General features: G+C 41.3%; 1 protein-coding gene across 5 annotated transcripts in view; it reads right to left on the bottom strand.

Moving 5' to 3' along the window:
* prdm5 (PR domain containing 5) overlaps window positions 1–21,716 on the bottom strand; it is a 331,962-nt gene extending 310,246 nt beyond the window's left edge. For 4 of the 5 annotated variants that reach the window (XM_063042227.1, XM_063042228.1, XM_063042229.1 and 1 more), the window contains exons 1-2: window positions 21,524–21,716; window positions 6,901–6,984 (exon numbers count right to left, since the gene is read on the bottom strand). In XM_063042227.1, coding sequence (XP_062898297.1) covers window positions 6,901–6,984; window positions 21,524–21,616 — 177 coding nt within the window. In that variant the 5' untranslated portion in view covers window positions 21,617–21,716. Of the gene's footprint in view, window positions 1–6,900; window positions 6,985–21,523 lie in introns of those variants that run through there. The other variant, XM_063042230.1, reaches the window with a different exon arrangement.
* Window positions 21,717–25,254: the final 3,538 nt, after the last annotated feature.

The raw sequence follows: 25,254 nt of genomic DNA, 5'->3' as shown, positions 1-25,254 counted from the left end.
ACTCTCACGGTGGTGTCTGAAAAGAGGATGCTGTCCAAGTTGCATGCCATCTTGGACAATGCCTCCCATCCACTACATAATGTACTGGGTGGGCACAGGAGTACATTCAGCCAGAGACTCATTCCACCGAGATGCAACACAGAGCGTCATAGGAAGTCATTCCTGCCTGTGATCATCAATCTTTACAACTCCTCCCTTGGAGGGTCAGACACCCTGAGCCAATAGGCTAGTCCTGGACTTATTTCATAATTTACATATTACTATTCAACTACTTATGGTTTTATTACTACTTATTATTTATGGTGCAACTGTAACGAAAACCAATTTCCCCAGGGATTAATAAAGTATGACTATGACTATTCAGGCACCATCCTAGTAAACCTCTTCTGCACCCTCTCCAAAACGCCAAAATCATTCCTATAACAGGGCAACCAAAGCTGCATGTAATACTCCAAGTGCAGCTTAACTACAGTTTTATAAAGCTGCAACATAATTTCCTGATTTTTGAATTCAATGCTTTGACCAATAAAGGCAAGTATACCATTTGCCTTCTTAACCTCCCTATCAACCTGTGTAGCCACTTTCAGGGAGCGATGAATTTGACCCCAAGATCCCGCATCAACACTCTTAAGGACCTTACCCTTAACAGCGTACTATCTTTTTGCATTTGACCTGCCAAGGTTCAACACTTCACATGGAGCACTTCACCCACCTGCCATTTCCCACCCATATCTGCAACTGATCTATATCCTCTTGTATTCTTTGCCAGTCTTCTTCGCAATTCCACAACAACAATAATCTACGTATCACCTGCAAAGTTACTAACCCACCCATCTATATTTTAATCCTTGTCTTTTTCATACATCACAAATGGCAGAGGTACCAGTACAGATCTCTGCGGAACGCCACTAATCACACACCTCCAACTACAACAGGCCCCTTCGACCAGTACCCTCGTCTTCTATGAGCACACCAGTTCTGATTCCAAATGGCCAATCCACCATGGATCCCATGCATCTCTGGATGAGCTTCCCATGGGGGACCTTGTCAAAAGCCTTACTAAAATCCAAGGAGACCACATCCATTGCTCTATGTTTATTAATCATCCTGGTCACCTCTTCAAAAAAATTCAATCAAGTTTATAAGACACAACTTGCCCGACACACAGCCATGGTAGCTCTCCTTAATCATGAATCCTACCCTGAGAATTCTCTCCAATAACTTCCCAACACTCTTATGAAACTCACTAGTCTTTAGTTTCCAGGATTTTCCCTGGTGCCCTTCCTGAATAATGGAACAACGTTAGCTACTTTCAGTCCTCCAGGACTTCATCTGTGGCTAGAGAGAACACGGAGATACTGGTCAAGGCCACATTAATCTCTTTTCTTGCCTCTCTCAATAACCCCAGGTATATCCCATCAGGCCCTCCGGATTTATCCACCTCAATATTCTTTAAGAGACCCAACACCACCTCTTCCTTAACCTCGAAATGCCCTAATATATCAAAAAGACTCCGTTCTGATCTAATTTCCACGTCCTTCTCTATGACAAGTACTGATGCAAAGTACACATTAAGGACCTCACTAACATCCTCTACATCCAAGCAAGGGTTCGCCCCTTTATCCCTGAATGGTCCTACCCTCTCCCTAGTTATTCCACTTGCTTTGATGTATGTATAGAATGCCTTGGGATTCTTTTTAATCCTACTCGCAAGGAATTTTCATCAGCTTTCCTAATTCCCTTCTTGAGTTCTTTTCCGTCTTCTTTACGATCCTCTAGTGCTCTGTTTGCTTCCAGCTTCCTCAGCTTTACATACTTCTATTGTTTCTTGGAAAAGACCGAGGATAAGCACGTATGGAAAAGGGAAGGGAAAGTTTACAACCTGATGTTCTTAACACTTAAATTTCCTATTTTTAGTAACCCGCAACCCATGTTCTTTTCTCTGTTCTTCCGATCTATTCACGTTCTCTCAATACCTCTCCCCCATCCTTCCAACATTCCATCACATCCACCTGTTACTCACTTTCATTCCCTCCACCCACCTGGTTGTAGTGGTGAACATCCACACACTTACCCCACTGCATCGCCCATTCCCTTACTAACTGGCTCCAACTACCCACCATCTCTCCCTTACCTGTTTCCCCTTACACCTTCCTTACTTATCAGATTCAAGAATATGCAGGTCTCAATTATCTCCATTTATCACCTCTTCTCTCCATTCCTTCACCTGCCTATCATCCCATCCTCATCTTGGTGCATCTACTACCTAGCAGTTGCTGCCTCATCCCTTCTCCTCACTCATTATACTATCTCCCCTCTACACTTTCAGTCTTAATGTGGGTCCCCAAAACATCAACTATTCCCTTTGCCTCCACAGATGCTAACTAATACACTGAGCTCCTCCAGCAGTTTAGATTTTTTACCTCCAGATTACAGCAACATCTTGTGATGCCAGTATTTGATACGTTGTGCTTAGTTAAATCCACTAATCAATATATGGACTATTGTAAAACGACACACGAAAAATTCTCAGATAACCTTTTTTAAATCCTTTCACAATTCTTATGCCATTCCACTAACTGCTTTTACCTCAGTAACCATTCCCATTTCAAATAAAAACACAAACACAAGCTTTTATTTCTGAACAGTTAAAATCACCTCATGGCAGAAAAAAATAATGCATTCAGAAAACAAGCACCTACAGTGCCTATAGAAAGTACTCACCCCCTTGTAAGTTTTCATGTTTTATTGTTTTATAACAATGAATCACAGTGGATTTAATTAGTTTTTTTTTCAAAAAAACACTGAACAACATAAAAACTCTACTGTGTTAAAGTGAAAACAGATCTCTACAAAGTGATCTGAAGTAGTTACAAATATAAAACAAACAATAATTGATTGCATAGGTATTCCCCCCTTTCTAGAGGTCTGGACTCTGACTTGGCCAATCCAGGACATTAACTTTGGTGTTTTTAAGCCATTTCTGTGTAGTTTTGGCTTTATGCTCAGGGTCATTGTCTTGCTGAAAAACAAATCTTCTCCCAAGTCACAGTTCTCTTGCAGACTGCATCATGTTTTCCTCCAGGATTTCCCTCTATTTTGCTGCATTCATTTTACCCTCTACCTTCACAAGCCTTCCAAGGCCTGCCACAGTGAAGCACCCCCACAGCATGATGCAGCCACCAACACACTTCAGGGTAGGGATGGCTTACGACTAACTCTAGTACGATGGCCAAAAAGCACAATTTTGGTTTCATCAGACCATATAGAAACATAGAAAACCTACAGCACAATACAGGCCCTTTGGCCCACAAAGTTGTGCCGAACATGTCGCTACCTTAGAAATGACTAGGCTTACCCATAGCCCTCTATTTTTCCAAGTTCCATGTACCTATCTAAAGCCTCTTAAAAGACCCTATCGTATCCACCTCCACCACCGTTGCTGGCAGCCCATTCCACGCACTCACCACTCTCTGCATAAAAAAAACTTACCCCTGACATCTCCTCTGTACATACTTTCAAGTACCTTAAACCTGTGCCCTATTGTGGCAGCCGATCCAGCCCTGGGAAAAAGCCTCTGACAATTCACAAGATCAATGCCTCTCATTATCTTGTACACTCCTATCAGGTCACCTTTCATCCTCCGTCGCTCCAAGGAGAAAAGGCCGAGTTCACTCAAACTGTTTTCATAAGGCATGCTCCCCAATCCAGGCAACATCCTTGTAAATCTCCTCTGCACCCTTTCTATGGTTTCCACATCCTTCCAGTAGTGAGGCAACCAGAACTGAGCACAGTACTCCAAGTGGGGTCTGATCAGGGTCCTATATAGCTGCAACATTACTTCTCGGCTCCTAAATTCAATTCCACAATTGATGAAGGCCAATACATCGTATGCCTTCTTAACCACAGAGTCAACCTGTGCAGCTGCTTTGAGCGTCCTATGGACTCACACCCCAAGATCCCTCTGATCCTCCACACTGCCAAGAGTCTTACCATTAATACTATATTCTACCATCATATTTGATCTACCAAAATGAACCACTTCACACTTATCTGGGTTGAACTCCATCCGACGCCTCTCAGCCCAGTTTTGCACCCTATCAACGTCCCGCTGTAACCTCTGACACCCCTCACACTATCCACAACACCCCCAACCTTTGTGTCATCAGCAAACTTACTAACCCATCCCTCCACTTCCTGATAACCCATCCTTCGTGATAAAAATCACAAAGAGTAAGGGTCCCAGAACAGATCCCTGAGGCACACCACTGGTCACCGACCTCCATGCTGAATATGACCCATCTACAATCACTCTTTGCCTTCTGTGGGCAAGCCAGTTCTGGATTCACAAAGCAATGTCCCCTTGGATCCCATGCCTCCTTACTTTCTCAATAGCCTTGCATAGGGTACCTTATCAAATGCCTTGCTGAAATCCATATACACTACATCTACTGCTTTTCATTCATCAATGTGTTTAGTTACATCCTCAAAAACTTCAATCAGGCTCGTAAGGCACGACCTGCCCTTGATAAAGCCATGCTGACTATTCCTAATCATATTCTCCCTCTCCAAATACTCATAAATCCTACCTCTCAGGATCTTCTCCATCAACGTGCCAACCACTGAAGTAAGACTCACTGGTCTATAATTTCCTGGACTATCTCCACTCCCTTTCTTGAATAAGGGAACAATGTCTGCAACCCTCCAATCCTCCAGAACCTCTCCTGACCCCATTAATAATGCAAAGATCATTGCCAGAGGCTCAGCAATCTCCTCCCTCGCTTCCCACAGTAGCCTGGGGTGCATCTCATCTGGTCCCAGTGACTTACCCAACTTGATGCTTTCCAAAAGCTCCAGCACATCCTCTTTCTTAATATCTACATGTTCAAGCTCTTTAGTCCGCTGTAAGTCATCACTAAAATCGCCAAGATCCTTTTCCATAGTGAATACTGAAGTAAAGTATTCATTAAGTACCTCTGCTGTTTCCTCCAGTTCCATACACACTTTCTCACTGTCGCACTTGATAGATCCTATTCTTTCCCACCTTCTCTTCTTGCTCTTCACATACTTGTAGAATGCCTTGGGGTTTTCTTTAATCCTTCCCACCAAGGCCTTGTCATGGCTCCTTCTGACTCTCTTAATTTCCTTCTTAAGCTCCTTCCTGTTATCCATATAATCTTATAGATCTCTAACATTATCTAGCTCTCTGAACCTTTTGTAAGCTTTTCTTTTCTTCTTGACTAGATTTATTACAGCCTTTGTACACAATGGTTCCTGTACCCTACCATAACTTCCCTGTCTCATTGGAACGTACCTATGCAGAACTCCACACAAATATCCCCTGAACATTTGCCACATTTCTTCTGTACCTTTCCCTGAGAACATCTGTTCCCAATTTAAGCTTCCAAGCTTCTGCCTGATAGCCTCATAATTCCCCTTACTCCAATTATGACCCTATTCCAGCTGACTTCAGAGTCTCCCAATTGCTTCTGGCGAACACTAGCTGAGATTTCACGTGATTTTTTTTTCCAACAGTGGCTTTCTCTTTGTCAGTCTTCCATAGAGCTGTGACTTGTTCAGCACCCAGGCAACAATTGTTGTATGTGCAGACTCTTCCATCTCAGCCACTGAAGGTTGTAACTCCTCCAGACTTGTCACAGGTCTCTTGGTTGCCTCCCTCACTAGTTCCTTTCTTGCACGTTCACTCAGTTTTTGAGGAAGGCCTGCTCTGGGCAGATTTACAGCTGCGCTATATTCTTTCCATTTCTTGATGACTGACTCCAAAGGATATTAGTGACTTGAAAATTTTCTTGTACCAATCTCCTGACTTGAGCTTTTCAATAATCTAATCACAGAGTTGCTTGGAATGTTATTTTGTCTTCATGGTGTAGTTTTTCTCAGGATACTAACTCACCAGCAGTTGGACATTCCAGATCCAGGTGCATTTTTACTACAATCAATTGAAACACCTTATCTGCACACAGGTGATCTCCATTTAACTAATTATGTGACTTCTAAAACCAATTGGGTGCACCAGTGTTGATTTGGTGTTTCATGTTAAAGGGAGAGAGTACTTATGCAATCAATTATTTTGTGTTTTATATTTCTATTTAATTTAATTTAATTACTTTATTGAAATCTGTTTTCACTTTGACACAAAAGAATCTTTATTTTGTCAATTAGGTCAAAAATGCCAAATTAAATCCACTGTGATTCAATGTTATAAAACAATAAAACATGAAAACTTTGGAGGTGGGGGGGTGGATACTTTTTATGGGCACTATAGTTAAGAAAGTGGCGAGGACAGTTATTACTGAGACTAGTAGACTAGCGAGATCACACTCACTTCAATTGTCTAACTTTACTGTGATTTCATTTTATTGCCTTGAGTCTGGTAAAGAAATATGAGATTTTTGTTTATTTCACCAATACAACACATGACAATCGGAAGTGTTTCTTCCAACTCACTATCTACATTCCAAAAAGTGTTCCAGGGAAAAACCTTTGTTTTATTCTTTATTTCCCCCAAGACCACCAAGGAAGATAGACATTGTCACAGGAAGTTAAGCAATCAGCAAACACACAAACCCATTAGAAAAGCATTGAATCCCAAGTGGACTGTGTTAGCACTTTCTACAATCACTTCAATGAGGTTTGCAAGTGCGGAAATACATATTACATGTCTGATATGTCATCATATAAGATCAATGAATCAGCTATCTTCCTCAAATATTTCCCAAGTGAGCTTATAGAAATGTCCCATATTGGAGGGAATCAGCACACAGTTTCTTAAAAAAGAACATTCAATTGGGAAGGGAACAATATCTGTAGAAATATTATGGTCTGGGAGGAATTCTGATTAGTTTACAACATGTGACAGAATGCAATAAGAGCAACTACCTCCCACATCAGCCTTGGATCCATGCTTTCATCCAGTTCATGAGGCATTCTTTTCTCTCCAGCAAATGGCCCAAACTTTTCACCCTGCCAACAAAAAAAAGTGTTTTTTTTTGCTTCCTATAATGATAGATTGCATCTCCAGAAAAAAGAAAATCAGATCAGCACCAACATGCATTTGATTCTATTTCAAATTTGCAAAACAGATACTCGGATTACAGCATAATATTGTTTTGATTATCTTTAATATGTAACTATAAATCACTATAACATCTAAAGTCAATGAGTTGCAAGTATTTCACAAATGGAAGTCATTATATTTTGGGACAAGACAAAAATCCTATTGAAAGGAACAGCACTCTGCCAAAGGTCAGCCTGAAGATTTACTAAACTTTCCACTATCTATGGATTATTACTCTCAGTTTGAGAAATCATTTAAGCATTTTTTTCTGTCTGGAGAAACTTCTGAGGGTATTTCACTAAATATTAATCATTCATTTTATACAAGTGGGCTTCCAGTGCTGTGCAAGAGAGGGATATCACCCAAAAATAATAAAATTATGAAGTTAGAAACCACCTGGTGCAATAAATTACTGGAAATGAAGCCGGATTTACAAGGGGACAAAACACCACCAATGAATTAATAGCTTTAGCTCATGTTCAATTGAAATCATGACTTTAGTCATGTCATTTTGTTTAAGTATCAAAACAATGAATAATGGATATAAATCAGAATTAAAACTCAAGTGGCCTATTGTGAAGCCTTCATCAAGTAAGTAAACTGTATTCTACCTAGTTCATGCTAATAAATTTCAGAAGCCAATGATGTTAAACTTCAGATGCCTTTACATCTTTTCTTAAATCTCCTCATTGTATTTTCAGTGTCCATTTTTACGGTACATAATACACATAGTTGGATATTTCGCCAAAATGTTTTTATTTGTACAATCTTATTTCCTCTTCACTGTGGTCCAGGGAGTAGAAGCAGTCAAAAGGATGCCAGAATGTAAAGTATTAATGTGTTTCAAAAAGCAAGCACGAAACTCTATTGCTAATAGGGCTGCAATCCTTAAATTCAACAATAGTAACAGGTTTAATTCTCATCTCAAGAACAGACACTACCAATATTAATATTCAAATCCGTTTCCCATTTTTGTCTTGACTTATGGATTCCTTGTTTAAGTGTCTGTTTTTGAATCAGATTATACATAAAAGAAGTAAATTTTTTAATTTTTCCTTTTTGAATTAAAGTTTCAATTTCATTAGTTTCGGCAATAACATTGTCTGACCCAGTTTATCTCTTAAATAAGTCCTTAATTGAAAATAACAAAAGAAAGTGTTATTTGATATTTTATATTTATTCTTTAATTGTTCAAATGACATCAATATACCTCCTTCATAACAGTCTCCTATACATCTAATCCCTTTATGGTACCAATTATATAAAAGTTGATTATCCATTGTTAAAGGAATAAGTCTATTTTAAATCAAAGGTCTCCTTGCTAATAAAGATTTCTTTATTTCATCATCAACATTTATCTTATTCCATAGATCAAGCAAATGTTTTAATATAGGAGATTCTTTCTTTTCCTGTATCCATTTAGATTCATATATATATATAAAAAACCGGATGTATTTTATCCTGTCTTATCTAATTCTATTCTAATCCATGCCGGCTTTTGTTCATCAAAAAAAGATGCAATTAATCTAAGTTGATTTGCTTTATAATAATTCTTAAAATTTGAAAGTTGTAACACTCCTAACTCAAATTTCCATGTCAATTTTTCCAACGATATTCTTGACATCTTACCTTTCCAAAGAAATTTCCTCACACATTTATTTAACTCTTGAAAAAATTTCTGCGCTCAGTTGTATTGGTAGTGTTTGAAATAGATACTGTAATCTAGGAAATATATTCATTTTTACAGCATTGACTCTACCCACTAATGTTATTGGTAACATCATCCATTTGTCAAGATCTTCCTGAATTTTTTTCAACAGTGATAAATAATTTAATTTATATAAATTCTTTATATCATTATCAACTCTTATACCTAAATACTTTATACCATTTATCGGCCATCTAAATTGAGTTGCTAAATGACATTGACTATAATCTCCTTTATAAGGGGTAAGATTTCACTTTTATCCCAATTTATTTTATACCCTGATACTTTCCCATATTCTTCCAATCTAGAAGAACCCTATATTATTTTTATTAGGTGACATTGAAGGGATAAAACCGAAACTTAAATTGAATAAATATCAGAAAGAATTTATAAAAATTGCATTGGCAGTAGCCAAAAAGGCTATTGCAGTTACTTGGAAATCGGATTCGTATTTAAGTATGGATCGTTGGAATAATGAAACCTTTAGCTGTATTCCACTTGAAAAAATTACTTATAATTTAAGAAATAAATACGATACATTTCTGAATATATGGCACCCTTATTTACAAAAGATAGGATTGTATATATAGGTACTCCGATGATAAAGATGTTGGTCCTTTGGGGAAAGAAACAAATACATATATTAAATTTATTTTGAATCCCATGGAGCATGTGGAGACCTTCCCATATCCAGGCAGTTTTTCTTTCTTTTTTTTTCCTGTTTTTTTTTTCTTTTTCTTTCAGGTAGGGGTATGTATCGGGGGGGGAGGGTTAAGGGGAGGGGGGAGGGTAGATATTATTATTCCATGTAATCAAGTCTGAAAATTGAATTAAAAAATTATAAAAAAAGAATAGACACTACCAAAGACCAAAAGAAATTCTTTATTTGAAATCAAACAATACTGACCTTAAATGAAGTATCTCAGTACAGTACCTCGACCCCTACCCTCACATGTCACTGAAAAAACATTCCAAGGACAATAACAGAAAGAAGACCCCACACACAATCATCAACTGGATAACAGAACTCAGAGTGAATACACATGCACTTATTTTTTAGAAGTTTAAAAATCTGTCTGTAATTTTCTTCCACCCCCCCAATCAGCAGATTTCCAAAATGATCATTTGAACTTGCAGCATGTGCATGCAATGCAGACAATAAGATGAACAGTACTCACAGAGAAGGACGTACTTAATAAAAACTTCCACAAGAGTTAAGCAAAACCAAAATATTCTCTTTGCTTACAAACGATGCTAGTTGCAATGTATATTTATCAATTTCAAATCGAGAGGTTTGAATTCGGGAATGTTCTGTATACATACAACACACACAAAAAAAATGCTGGTGAACGCAGCAGGCCAGGCAGCATCTCTAGGAAGAGGTATAGTCGATGTTTCGGGCCGAGACCCATCGTCAGGACTAACTGAAGGAAGAGCTAGTAAGAGATTTGAAGGTGGGAAGGGGAGGGGGAGATCCAAAATGATAGGAGAAGACAGGAGGGGGAGGGATGGAGCCAAGAGCTCTGTCCGCCAGAGAAAGCAGGATCTTCCATTTTAATTCCACATCCCATTCCCATTCTGACATGTCTATCCACGGTCTCCTCTACCGTAAAGATGAAGCCACACTCAGGTTGAAGGAACAACACCTTATATTCCGTCTTATATTAGACTTATATTATAAAGACTTATATTCCGTCTGGGCAGCCTCCAACCTGATGGCATGAACACTGACTTCTCTAACTTCCACTAATGCCCCACCTCCCCCTCGTACCCCATTCGTTATTTATTTATATACACACATTCTTTCTCTCTCTCTCCTTTTTCTCCCTCTGTCCCTCTGACTATGCCCCTTGCCCATCCTCTGGGTTTCCCCCGCTCCCCCTTTTCCTTCTCCCTGGGCCTCCTGTCCCATGATCCTCTCATATCCCTTTTGCCAATCACCTGTCCAGCTCTTGGCTCCATCCCTCCCCCTCCTGTCTTCTCCTATCATTTTGGATCTCCCCCTCCCCCTCCCACCTTCAAATCTCTTACTGGCTCTTCCTTCAGTTAGTCCTGACGAAGGGTCTCGGCCCGAAACGTCGACTGTACCTCTTCCTAGAGATGCTGCCTGGCCTGCTGCGTTTACCAGCAATTTTGATCAATAGGAAGAGGTACAGTCGACGGGTCTCGGCCCAAAATGTCGACTGTACCTTTTCCTGCAGATGCTGCCTGGCCTGCTGCGTTCACCAGCATTTTTTGTGCGTGTTGCTTGAATTTCCAGCATCTGCAGATTTCCTGGCATTTGCGTTCTGTATACATACCTGTTTTAGTAATATATTAATATGTAACAAAGTCACAAAATCTGTTGCAAACCCAATGTATTTGAAAAAAACAATTTGCTATCTGCAGAAACTGTTTCCTTATAGTGGTGAATCGTTCACATTAAACTGGACATTCAAAAACAACTACAAATTAAAGATATGCCCTGATACCCAATTAGTACAATCCATTGGTTTATTAAATATATGTAACATATTGTCTTGCATACTGCTTTCCACAATTTATCAGAAACTGAGTCAAGACTGAGCAGGCATCATCGAACATGAGGTCTGTTATTTTAAGTGAACTTAAAGTACAGCATTACAGTATTAGCAGTGCCATGTTTGCCCACCCCAGGAACTTGGGGCTGCTGAGACAGTAATAAAGAGAAGATTTGAAGGAGGAACGACTTTTGTTAACTGATGAATCTGATCCATAATGATTCACTTATTACTTAGTCATAGTCATACTTTATTGATCCCGGGGGAAATTAGTTTTCGTTACAGTTGCACCATCAATAATAAACAGTAATAGAACCATAAATAGTTAAATAGTAATATGTAAATTATGCCAGTAAATTATGAAATAAGTCCAGGACCAGCCTATTGGCTCAGGGTGTCTGACCCTCCAAGGGAGGAGTTGTAAAGTTTGATGGCCACAGGCAGGAATGACTTGCTATGACGCTCTGTGTTGCATCTCAGTGGAATGAGTCTCTGGCTGAATGTACTCCTGTGCCCACCCAGTACATTATGTAGTGGATGGGAGACATTGATCAAGATGGCATGCAACTTGGACAGCATCCTCTTTTCAGACACCACCGTGAGAGTCCAGTTCCATCCCCACAACATCACTGGCCTTACGAATGAGTTTGTTGATTCTGTTGGTGTCTGCTACCCTCAGTCTGCTGCCCCAGCACACAACAGCAAACATGATAGCACTGGCCACCACAGACTTGTAGAACATCCTCAGCATCGTCTGGCAGATGTTAAAGGACCTCAGTCTCCTCAGGAAATAGAGACGGCTCTGACCTTTCTTGTAGACAGCCTCAGTGTTCTTAGACCAGTCCAGTTTATTGTCAATTCTTATTCCCAGGTATGTGTAATCCTCCACCATGTCCACACTGACCCCCTGGATGGGAACAGGGGTCACTGGTGCCTTAGCTCTCCTCAGGTCTACCACCAGCTCCTTAGTCTTTTTCACATTAAGCTGCAGATAATTCTGCTCACGCCATGTGACAAAGTTTCCTACCGTAGCCCTGTACTCAGCCTCATCTCCCTTGCTCATGCATCCAACAATGGCAGAGTCATCAGAAAACTTCTGAAGATGACAAGACTCTGTGCAGTAGTTGAAGTCCGAGGTGTAAATGGTGAAGAGAAAGGGAGACAAGACAGTCCCCTGTGGAGCCCCAGTGCTGCTGATCACTCTGTCAGACACACAGTGTTGCAAGCACACGTACTGTGGTCTGCCAGTCAGGTAATCAAGAATCCATGATACCAGGGAAGCATCCACCTGCATCACTGTCAGCTTCTCCCCCAGCAGAGCAGGGCGGATGGTGTTGAACGCACTGGAGAAGTCAAAAAACGTGACCCTCACAGTGCTCACTGGCTTGTCCAGGTGAGCGTAGACACAGTTCAGCAGGTAGACGATGGCATCCTCAACTCCTAGTCGGGGCTGGTAGGCGAACTGGAGGGGATCTAAGTGTAGCCTGACCATAGGCCGGAGCAGCTCCAGAACAAGTCTGTCCGGGGTCTTCATGATGTGGGAGGTCAATGCCACTGGTCTGTAGTCATTGAGGCCGCTGGGGCACGGCGTCTTCGGCACAGGGACGAGGCAGGACATCTTCCACAGTACAGGAACCCTCCGGAGCCTCAGACTCAGGTTGAATACATGGTGAAGTACTCCACATAGCTGAGGGGCACAGGCTTTGAGCACCCTAGTATTGACACTATCCGGTCCTGCAGCCTTGCTTGGGTTGAGACGTTTCAGCTGTCTTATCACCTGTTCAGCCGTGAAGCCCATCGTGGTGGTTTCGTGTGGGGAAGGGGTATAGTCATGAGAGTAGGGTGGGGGGCTGTGAGGAGGGGTAGGAGGAGAGAGTGGAATATGTGTTGGTTGGGGGCCGACAACAGATGGCTCATGTGGGGGATGGGCAGGGGGTCACAATGTCAAACTTAGCAAATAAACTTAGCAATTCACCTACCACTGAAGCAGGTCTATGGCAGATGCCATCTCTCTTGCCCTGCACTCATCTCTGAAGCAAATGAGAGAAAGACACCCACATCAAACTAATCACCATCTCCAGACTCTGGAAGTCAACATTTCCCACTGCAACTAGATCCTCGACTTCCTGACCAAAGTTTACAAAGGGAGCTGGAAAAGGCATGCGTAAGAGTAATGTCACAATCGTAATGGGGGACTTAAATATGCGAGGGGATTGGGAAAATCAGGTTGGTGTCAGATCGCAAGAAAGGGAATTTATTGAGTGCCTATGAGATGGCTTTTTAAGAGCAGCTTGTGTTTGAGCCAACTAGGGGAAAGGCATTCTTAGCTTGGGAGTTGTGCAATAATCCAGATCTTATTAGGGAGCTTAATGTACAGTGATCATAATATGATTGAATTTATGCTACAATTTGAGAGGGAGAAGCATATGTCACATGTATCAGTATCACAATGGAATGAAGGGAATTACAGAGGCATGACAGAGGAGCTTGCCCAGGTGAATTGGAGGGGGATACTGGCAGGGATGATAGCACAACAGAGATGGTTGAAGTTTCTGGGAATAGTTCACAAGGCACAGGATATGTCCCATAGAGGAAGAAGTTCTCAAATGGCCGGGCTAGTCGCCGTGGCTGACAAAGAATGTTAAAATCTGTAGAAAAGCCAAGGAAAGGGTATATAAAGTAGCAAAAGTTAGTGGGAAGATTTTAAAATCCTACAAGAAGTAACTGAAAAGTTAAAAAAGGGAAAAGATGAAATATGAGGGCAAGCTAGCTGATAATATAAAGCAGAATACCAAAAGACTTTTCAGTTATATAAAGAGTAAAAGGGAGGTGAGAGTTGATATTGGACCACTGGAAAATGACGCTGGTGAGGGAGTAATGGGGGACAAGGAAATGGCAGATGAACTTAATGAGTACCTTGCATCAGCCTTTAATGTGAAAGACACTAGCATAGAAGTCCAAGAGTACCATTGTTACTACAAAGGAAAAAGAGCTAGGCAAACTGAACGGCCTTAAGGTGGACAACAACAGGAATTCTGCAGATGCTGGAAATTCAAGCAACACACATCAAAGTTGCTGGTGAACGCAGCAGGCCAGGCAGCAGCTGTAGGAAGAGGTGCAGTCGACGTTTCAGGCCGAGACCCTTCGTCAGGACTAACTGAAGGAAGAGTGAGTAAGGGATTTGAAAGTTGGAGGGTGAGGGGGAGATCCAAAATGATAGGAGAAGACAGGAGGGGGAGGGATAGAGCCAAGAGCTGGACAGGTGATTGGCAAAAGGGGATACAAGAGGATCATGGGACAGGAGGTCCGGGAAGAAAGACAAGTGGGGGGGGGGACCCAAAGGATGGGCAAGAGGTATATTCAGAGGGACAGAGGGAGAAAAAGGAGAGTGAGAGAAAGAATGTGTGCATAAAAATAAGTAACAGATGGGGTACGGGGGGGAGGTGGGGCCTTAGTGGAAGTTAAAGAAGTCGATGTTCATGCCATCAGGTTGGTGGCTACCCAGACAGAATATAAGGTGTTGTTCCTCCAACCTGAGTGTGGCTTCATCTTTACAGTAGAGGAGGCCGTGGATAGACATGTCAGAATGGGAATGGGATGTGGAATTAAAATGTGTGGCCACTGGGAGATCATGCTTTCTCTGGCGGACAGAGCGTAGATGTTCAGCAAAGCGGTCTCCCGTCTGCGTCGGGTCTCGCCAATATATAAAAGGCCACATCGGGAGCACCGGACATAGTATATCACCCCAGTCGACTCACAGGTGAAGTGTTGCCTCACCTGGAAGGACTGTTTGGGGCCCTGAATGGTGGTAAGGGAGGAAGTGTAAGGGCATGTATAGCACTTGTTCCGCTTATACGGATAAGTGCCAGGAGGGAGATCAGTGGGGAGGGATGGGGGGGGGACGAATGGACAAGGGAGTTGCGTAGGGAGCGATCCCTGCGGAATGCAGAGAGACGGGGGGAGGGAAAGATGTGCTTAGTGGTGGGATCCCGTTGGAGGTGGCGGAAGTTACGGAGAATAATATGTTGGACCCGGAGGCTGGTGGGGTGGTAGGTGAGGACCAGGGGAACCCCATTCCTAGTGGAGTGGCGGGAGGATGGAGTGAGAGCAGATGTACGTGAAATGGGGGAGATGCGTTTAAGAGCAGAGTTGATAGTGGGAAGCCCCTTTCTTTAAAAAAGGAAAACATCTCCCTCGTCCTAGAATGAAAAGCCTCATCCTGAGAGCAGATGCGGCGGAGACGGAGGAATTGCGAGAAGGGGATGGCGTTTTTGCAAGAGACAGGGTGAGAAGAGGAATAGTCCAGATAGCTGTGAGTCAGTAGGCTTATAGTAGACATCAGTGGATAAGCTGTCTCCAGAGACAGAGACAGAAAGATCTAGAAAGGAGAGGGAGGTGTCGGAAATGGACCAGGTAAACTTGAGGGCAGGGTGAAAGTTGGAGGCAAAGTTAATAAAGTCAACGAGTTCTGCATGCGTGCAGGAAGCAGCGCCAATGCAGTCGTCGATGTAGCGAAGGAAAAGTGGGGGACAGATACCAGAATAGGCACGGAACATAGATTGTTCCACAAACCCAACAAAAAGGCAGGCATAGCTAGGACCCATACAGGTGCCCATAGCTACACCTTTAGTTTGGAGGAAGTGGGAGGAGTTAAGGTGGATAAGTCACTCGGACCAGATGGACTACATCCCTGAAGCCAGAGAGAGATTGCTGAAGAGATAACAGCTGCTTTGGTCACAATCTTTCAAAAATTACTTGATTCTGGCATGGTCCTGGAGGACTGGAAAATCCACACTTTAAGAAAGGAGGAAGGCAAAAGAAAGGGAATTATAGGCCAGTTGGCCTAACCTCAGTGGTTGGGAAAGTGTTGTAGTCTATCACTAAGGATGAGGCTTCCGGGTTCTTGGAAACTAATGATAAATTAAGTCACTCAGCATGGTTTCTGCAAAGGGAAAATTTGTCTAACAAATCTGTTAGAGTTCTTCGAGGAAGTAACTAGCAGAGTGGACAAAGGAGAGGCAGTGGATGTTGTCTACTTGGATTTTCAAAAGGCATTTAATAAGGTGCCGCACATGAGGCTGCTTAACAAGATAAAATCCCATGGCGTTACAGGAAAGATACTGGCATGGATAGAAGAATGGCTGACAGGCAGGAGACACCAAGTGGGAATAAAGGAGGCTGTTTCTGGTTGGCTGCCAGTGACTAGTGATGTTTGTCAGAGGTCAGTATTGGGACAGCTACTTTTCACATAGTTTGTGAATTATTTGGATAATGGAATTGATGGTTTTGTGGCAAAGTTTGTGGATTATATGAAAATAGGTGGAAGTGCTGAGGTAGCCATGTGATTGCAGCAGGACGTAGACAAGTTGGAAGAATGGGCAAAAAGGTGGCAGATGAAATACAGTGTTGGGAAAAGTATGATAATACATTGTGGTAAATGGAACAATAGTGCAGACTATTATCTAAATGGGGAGAAAATTCAAACATCAGAGGTGCAGAGGGACTTAGCAATCCTCATGCAAGACTCCCAGAGGTTAATTGACAGGTTAAGTCTGTGGTAAAACAGCCATGATCAAATGGCAGAGCAAACTCAATAGGCCAAGTGGCCTAATTCTGTCCCTCTATCTTATGATTTTATGGTCTTAAGACCGGAGAACGTAACTTCAGTATCCTTGCACCTGAGGTAAGTGAACAATCGGAATTATATAAAAGGTCAGAAGAGATAAACAATTTGCAGAACTCTCTGGTCAATCGGTAAGAGAATTGATAAACGGCCTGCCAATAAGTCATGCAAGCCACTGAATTCAAGGCTCAATTCATATAATACAAAATATATTAAGATACTAGTTGATAGATTTGACCAGCAGACCAGCAGGGGATGATAGAAAGTGACACTTGTGCCACATCCCTTGGTTGTGATGGTTATTAACACAAGCTATGTATTTCACTGTATGCTTTAGTGTACATGTGATATAAACCTGAATTGGAATCCAAGTAGAACAGAATAATGAGAGGCATAGATGGGGGAATGCATTCAGTCTTTTCCTGGATTTGTGGAATCAGGGACTACAGTGCATATGTTTAAGATGAGATGGGAAACTTAAGGGGCAATTATTTTTACACAAAGGGTAGTATCTATACAGAATGAGCTGCCAAAGGAAGAGCTTAAAGCAGGTACAATAACAACTTTTAAAAGACGGTTAAGAGATACATGGATTGTAAAGGTTTAGGATGTTATGAGCCAAACACTGACTAATGGGACTAGCTTGAATGGGACATCTTTGGCTGTATGGGCCAGATGGATTGTAGGGTCTGTTTCTGTGTTGTATAATACCACATGACTCAATAGCAGATCTTTTGACCCAAAGATGTCTGTGCCCATCATGATGCCAATTTATACCAATCCTATCTGCCTGTAAATGGCCTACATCCCTCCATTCCCTGCTTGTTCATATATCTCTTAAATATTGCTATCATATCTTCTTCCTCCACCTTCCCTGGCAGAGCCTTCCAGGTACTTAGCACTCCCTCAGAAATCTGCTCTGAATATTTCCCCCCATCTTTCAATCTATGCAATCCAGTATTTGACATTTCCTCCCTGGGAAAAAAGACTGACTATCCACTATGATAATGCTTAGCATATTTTTTATTATAATAGATATAAAACAATCCAAGATGTCCAACCCCTTCTTCTAGCTCATACCCTCTCCTTAAAGCTAATATTCTCTAATCCAGGCAACATCTCTTTTGCATCCTCTCCAAAATCTTCACATCCTTCCTGTAAGTGGTGATAAGAACTACAAAGGAGTTAAATCAATAGAGCTTCTATCCTGGTGAATCTGTGTTGGAAAGAACGATTATACTGTATCAATAGATATCCTCCTCCAGCTCAGGTATCCTCCTCCAGAATTGGCCAACGCAGCAATTCAGACAACAGGAATTCTGCAGAAATTCAAGCAACACACATCAAAGTTGCTGGTGAACGCAGCAGGCCAGGCAGCATCTGTAGGAAGAGGTGCGGTCGACGTTTCAGGCCGAGACCCTTCGTCAGGACTAACTGAAGGAAGAGTGAGTAAGGGATTTGAAGGTGGGAGGGGGAGGGGGAGATCCAAAATGATAGAAGAAGACAGGAGGGGGAGGGATCTCCCCCTCCCCCTCCTGTCTTCTCCTATCATTTTGGATCTCCCCCTCCCCCTCCAACTTTCAAATCTCTTACTAGCTCTTCCTTCAGTTAGTCCTGACGAAGGGTCTCGGTCCAAAATGTCGACTATACCTCTTCCTAGAGATGCTGCCTGGCCTGCTGCGTTCACCAGTAACTTTGATGTGTGTTGCAGCAATACAGATGTGACTTTGATGCAAATGTGCAGTCACAGCCATTCACAGAATTGATACAGAATTTCAAAAAGTAGAAGTATACTGAAACCAATTTATTATTAATGGCTTCCAATATTTAAGTTATTTGCTGATATATTGTTCAGAAGCTACATTTTGTATACTGATAACAAGGGGAATCATCTTGTGAAATAGAGAACTATCACTTGATTGAAGGTGTTATTTTGAGCTTTCCTCACTAAATCTCTTCCAGCTTGTGTGAAATAGATGGAAACCTGGAAAAACTTTTGAGGAAGTATAGGACAGCATTGCAAAGAAATGACTAACTCGCTGGAAAATTTATTTACAGACCCTAGCTGGAAAGCTGATTGTTTTTTCTCCCTTCCACTCTTAAGTTTGACCAATCATTACCACGTCACCTCCTGAACATCTTCATTCTAAGAATATAAAAGAAATAAGCTGTTTCACAACATGAAACCTCCTGCTCTCCCGTATTCATTTGCTTTGCATGACTTACTGTGTTGGACTTGTGACTCGAGTTCTGTTTCTATCAGTATCTACACCTCTCCTGCAGTATATATCACCTAGTGATCCTAACTCCTACTCTTGAAGGAATATAATTTCTGAAGAGCCGTCTTTTCTCTTTGCCTTCACTGTAACATTGCATAAAATGATCATAACCCAAACTGCAACCTGAAGAACAAGAAACTGTCCTGTATGAGACTGGCTTCATAAGTGAAACGGAAACATTCTGTCCGGAGGCCTAAATGGCAACACGAGTGCCATCAGCATGTACGTGAAATCCAGGTGTTGGTAAAATTGGACAGCCTTAGTAGAGTTCTATCTCCTGTTGACCGATGATTCAGTAATCTACTTGACAATTATTGTGCCACTTAATACATCTCCTGAAACAGTCTCGAAGAACTAAGCAACTTTTTGGTGTCCTTGTTGGTGGAATGCTCTTCAGGTTTCTTAGAGGCTTATTCAGTGCCTTAATTAACATATTTCAGGCCTTGAACTAAAAGAAGCATTATCCCTCTAGCTCTATCAGACATGTGTATATTTGCATGCAGAAGCCATTCAAAATTCCTGGGATCTCTTTATTCTTAATTCTATAATCATTTTCTTTGCCAGAGTCAAACTTTGTTAGTTTATACCCCATTGAGAGTCACAATCTAGATTTTCACTTCTGTGTATAAGGAGAGTTTGATACACTCTCAGATCTCAGGAGTAATACTCTATGCACCTGTTTGTTTTGGCCATAAACAATCCCACTTGAATTTTTTATTGAATATCCATACATTCTAACTATGAACAGCAAACAGAATCTGATTGCTGTCTCACTTGCAATGTTCCTCCAGCATTTAGTGTAAGATTCGTTGGGACTTCACTGTAAGATAACACTGACTTCAATTGTGATTTTAGTGGCTATGAAAGATCCCAAGTAAAGGAAGATGTAAAATGCAACTGCACTTAAGTGTACATAACCAATTGAACACCAAGGCTGTGGTAACATTGAGAAACAGAAAGCAACAGATGAAAACCTGATTGACATTAACTGTCATTTAAATGGGCACCACTTAAAACATGCAGTGAGGTGCAAGAATTTAGTTATTGTCTGGGCTGCTGTCAGGCATTGAACTAAAGGTTACATACACCTTTTGTACATCTCCAGCTCAATCTGTGACAGAATCTGTAGATCCGACATTGGCCCCATTTCAGAATCTACAGAACTAATGTGGAAAAAAAACATGGAGTTAACATTTCAGGTCAAAGAATCTTTGTTTAAACTAGGAGAGAGAGAAAACAAGTCAGCACAAAATTGTTAAGATGGGGAGGGATATCTTGGATAAGGTTAGGGTTGCCATGGAAACAGGTCATAAAGATTCCCCAATCAAATGAGGATAATGGGCTAAGGAACAGCAGGGCTATAGGACATGTCTGGCAATTCAAGATGTGCTAAAAGGAGGGAGATCCAGTTTATGTATTTTTTAATTGTTTCTTTCACCAACAGGACTAGAGTGGATCCAGGTAATCCTCAATCCGAAGTGACTACCTAAGAAGAAAAAGGCACAGAAACCACTTACAAGTAACCAGAATATCTGTGTAAGAGCTGCAGCACAATTTGCTGAATTAATTCCTCTCAGCTTCCATCAACCGAAGTATTTAACTTGCAAGAGTTACCAGAGTCTACATGTCCAGATATTAATGTCAACAGGATCCCAACAAACTATCTGAAATCTGGATAAGGGAGAGAATTGCTGCTGGACCACTTTCAGGTGAAACAGCTATGCTATTTTAAACAGGTAAAGAAAATCTGATCTTAATTCACAAACGGTTTCACATCTCAATAAAAAAAACTTTTACTTCATTATAATAAACCATTTCAGAATAAAAATGCTTTGAATGCTATAAATCTGAAATTTAAAAAAAACTCTAAGTACATATCCAAACTCGCCAATATAACTAAAAGAAAAAGGCGAGCTTGATGCTTCAGGTGCATTATCATTCAGCAGACATTTGATATTAGAGAGGCGGGAAGGAATAGTTTAATTCAGTGGCCGAATTGGGGGCCGACATAGCTTGCAGCAAAATGAGGTGCACATATAGGAAAGGCCGGTTGTCTTTATATCCCGAGAGATTCCTTCTTTGTCACCCAGCCAGCAAGCTGCAGTTGGGGGCCTGAGGTGGGAATGAGCTCAGAGAAAGCTGCGGACTCAATACGTGGCACTCGAGCAAGATGCCTTCCATTGCGATTCCTTCAGCAGACCCATTAAAGTTACGGAACGTCGGAAAACAATACAAAACCAGGATTCATCCCTTCTTTTTGAATAAAGAAAAATAAAGCTTGTTCTTGTCTCCTCGCTTTAAACAAAAATCACAAACCTTTTTCACTCGTCTGGCAGTGTACAGGCCGATCCCCTCTTGTACTTTGGACGATTTGAGGGAGAATCTATCGGGCACATACATGCCGAGCATCGTGGCAGCGGGGTGGGTCGGGCGCAGTGGCGGCTGTCATCGCTCCGACCGCCTGCGGGACCGTACTGCCTGTCCCGGCGCAGCTGCCATGTTGGTATTGCGGTGCCCGGCGGCGGCGGCGCCTCGCTGATTGGCTCAACCACTTCCCTCCCTCTCTCGCACCAAACTTTCCGCGGAAGACGCCGGGTTAATGTGATCAGCTCTTTCGGGTTCCACTTCATCCGAACCAGACCGTGATGAATAAATCAGGCCTGACGGTGAATTGAGAAAAACTTACACAAAATGGGAAAATGAACTTTAATAAATGTTGTCACGCCCTTTTAAACAGAGCAGAACCTGTAGCATTGTCACAAAAACCCTATTTTTGCGTTCCACGACATAAAGGATATAGTTGTTTGTCAGGGGAACTCAATTTTACCATTTTTCCATTGATCAGCAACACATAAAATAAACCACACTTGTCTGACAGTTTGTGATAGAATAAAATCAAGTCCACGAAGTATTAGTTACATCCAAAGTTGAAGATTGGACTATTCAGAACAAATCATGATGTGAAATTGTCTCTGTGAACCGAAAACGGTTGCCGACGGGAAGAAATCACGTCCTCGCCTTATCTTGGACATCCTGACATTGAATCAGGACGTAGAGAATTGTCATCTTAATTGTTCCTGAGAAATGGTTTACTCCGTGTCTATATGACATTGCTGATTCAATTTACTCTTTCAGAATTACAAACGTTTCTAAGTTAATCAATATGTACACAGACATATCTACAAAGGTCGTGTGGTGCGAATAGGCTGGTCTATCAAATGACAGCATTTGCTTCGCTTTAATAATCCACAAACCTCGAGTGAAAATACTTGACACCAGCCTCTGAAGGCAGCCTTGTATTTTCGATTGGAATTACCAGAGCATAAATGCTGTCTCTGCCTTGTGTTCAGAATGATGCGACGTCTGTCAAAATAGAATTGTATACGTTGGGAAGTTACACCAAACACAAATAAAAACAGACAGTTATAGTTCTGGTAGCCCTGGTGGAGGAACAAAGTTATTCCTGCCGGCGCCATCAAACTTTACAACTCCTCCCTTGGAGGGTCAGACACCCTGAGTCAATAGGCTGGTCCTGGACTTATTGCCTGCAATAATTTAAATATTACTATTTAATTATTTATGGTTTTATTACTATCTAATTATTTATGGTGCAACTGTAACGAAAACCAATTTTCCTTGGGATCAATAAAGTATGACTATGACTATGACTATCAGATCATCGAGGAAATTGCTAAGAACTCAAACTGAAAAGTTATTGACCTGAAACTTGAACTGTTTCTCTCAACACCAATACTGTCTGACCTGTTGAGTAATTCCATTTTATCTTAAATTAACAGCATCTACGTTTTTTGGTTTGTTTTTGTTAAATTGGAGAACTTGGTCTAGCCTCTACTGGCCCCCACATTATTAACCAATGAAGCACACCCAAACAATTTAATATATTAATTGCAATAGTTTCACCTTCAGTTTTGTTTTAAACTGAAGATCTGCTTGTCAGATGAAGGAATTTGTAAAATAGTCATTTTAGTTGGAAAATTAATAAATAATTCACCAAAGACTTCATAAAATACTATTATTTTTCTTATAAGTAATAAGACCATAAGACAAAGGAGCAGAAGTTGGCCATTCAGCCCATCGAGTCTGCTCCACCATTTTATCATGAGCTGTAGGAATTGTGATGATTCAAACTGCTCAAAACTCAATGACTACTTTTCTATTCTGTTATCTAAGGCCTGAATGCACTAATCTTGTGGGTTAGTCTTCTGACTTTTGTTGGACATATGGAGTAACTCTGGCAGCTGACCTCTCTGATGTTTTATTTGAGGAAAATTATTTTCTTTATTATTGCTTTCTCTAGGCATTCCAAATGGCAAAAAATCTATCACTAGTTGGTAGCTCATATCGTCTTTCAGCAACGGTCATGGTGTTGAATATTTTGTCAAGTGTTGTAGAGTATGTATTCACACACACACACACACACACACACACACACAGAGTAATAAATGACGATGGAAGAACTTGTGCAGAACTGATTTGACAACAACACTGACAAATTAGGCCATGTCAATCAACTTAAAATTCATTATGAAGAAATGTGAAATGTTGGTATTTAACAGCAGTTACTGTTACTCAAATGTTCTTTTGTAGGGATTCTCAATTGGTTTCTGGTATGTTGAGGGTTGATTGCAATTTTTATGATATTGCTGAGGTTTAAACTTTCACCACTGTCATGAGCATATCATTTCGTAAAGACTCTGCATATCTTGTGGGCTACATGGATACTCTTTAGTTGTATCCCCTCAGACTTGCTCATGACCTGGTGAGTGAGCTATGGACCAAGAGGGTAACATGTTACAAGACAATGAAGAAGAGACGACTTGAATCAGTGGCACTGTCTACAAAGTGTATTCCAAAAGTATTACTCATGCATCTGTCTAGCAAAAGATCATTGCCTCTGGGGTTTGTGGTTTAGGAATGAGGTATTCACAGAATTCTGTCACATTCTGCCACATTGGCTGCAACAAAAGAGAAGGACCTCAACAACACAGCCATTTGAAATAAGTATTTTGAATTCTATTGGAAGCAGCAGAGAATATAGATGCTGAAATCTGCTGTTTAAAAAGTAAGTAGCTCAGGCAGTATCCATAGGGGTAAAGGATATGTTAAAATTTTGTGTCAAAATGCTGTGTCGGGACTGAAAGTGGAGAGAGAAAATAGACAATATAAAGAGGAAAGAGAGACACAGAACAGTACAGCACATTACAGGCTCTTTTTCTCTCTGGTCCTGCTGAAGGATTTCGGCCAGAAACATCGACTGTATATGGATGCTGCCTGGCCTGCTGGGTTCCTCCAGAGTGTTGAGTGCGAGTTACAGGCTCTTCCGCTCTTAATGCTGTGCTGATCTTTTAACATACTTTCAGTGCTTTCTTTTTATTTATTGAGATACAGTGCAGAATAGGGCCTTCCGGCCTTTCGAACTGCACTGCACCATTTAATCCTAGCCTAATCACGGGACAATTTACAATGACATATTAACCTACAATCCGGTACTTTTTTGGACTGTGGGAAAACCCAGAGTCATGGGGGAACTCGCGCAGTCATGGGGGGAGCATACAAACGTCTTACCAGCAGCTGTGGGAATTGAACCCCTATTAAGCACTGTGCTAACCGCTATACTACCGTGTTGAATCTAACCTTCTGTGGAGAGGAGTAAGATAGTACATGATTGAGGAGGAATGAGTGATGGCTGCTGTTTATCCATAGTGAAAATGGGTCAATGGGGGCTTGGCGAGTGTGTCTTAACGGGCTCACATCCATCAGCAAAACCCAGGCCATTTAGAGATTATACCATGCTTAATCAAATATCAACCATTTTACGCCATTGTCCAAAGTTAAAGTTATTCAAGGTCAAGGTTATTGTCATTCAACTGTAAACCTGCATACTGCCAACCAACCAAAACATTGTTCCTCTGGACCAAGGTGCACAAGTCAGTACATACAACTCACAGACCATGCAAAGTAATATTACCAGAAATAAATCAACCAATAATAACTATATTCCTGAAGACTGACATTTAGCATAAGAT

Source organism: Mobula hypostoma, chromosome 3 (assembly GCF_963921235.1).
Source record: "Mobula hypostoma chromosome 3, sMobHyp1.1, whole genome shotgun sequence".
Taxonomy (NCBI): Eukaryota; Metazoa; Chordata; class Chondrichthyes; order Myliobatiformes; family Myliobatidae; genus Mobula; species Mobula hypostoma.
Note: the sequence above shows the minus strand (reverse complement) of the source record. Positions and strands in the feature narration are given on the sequence as shown.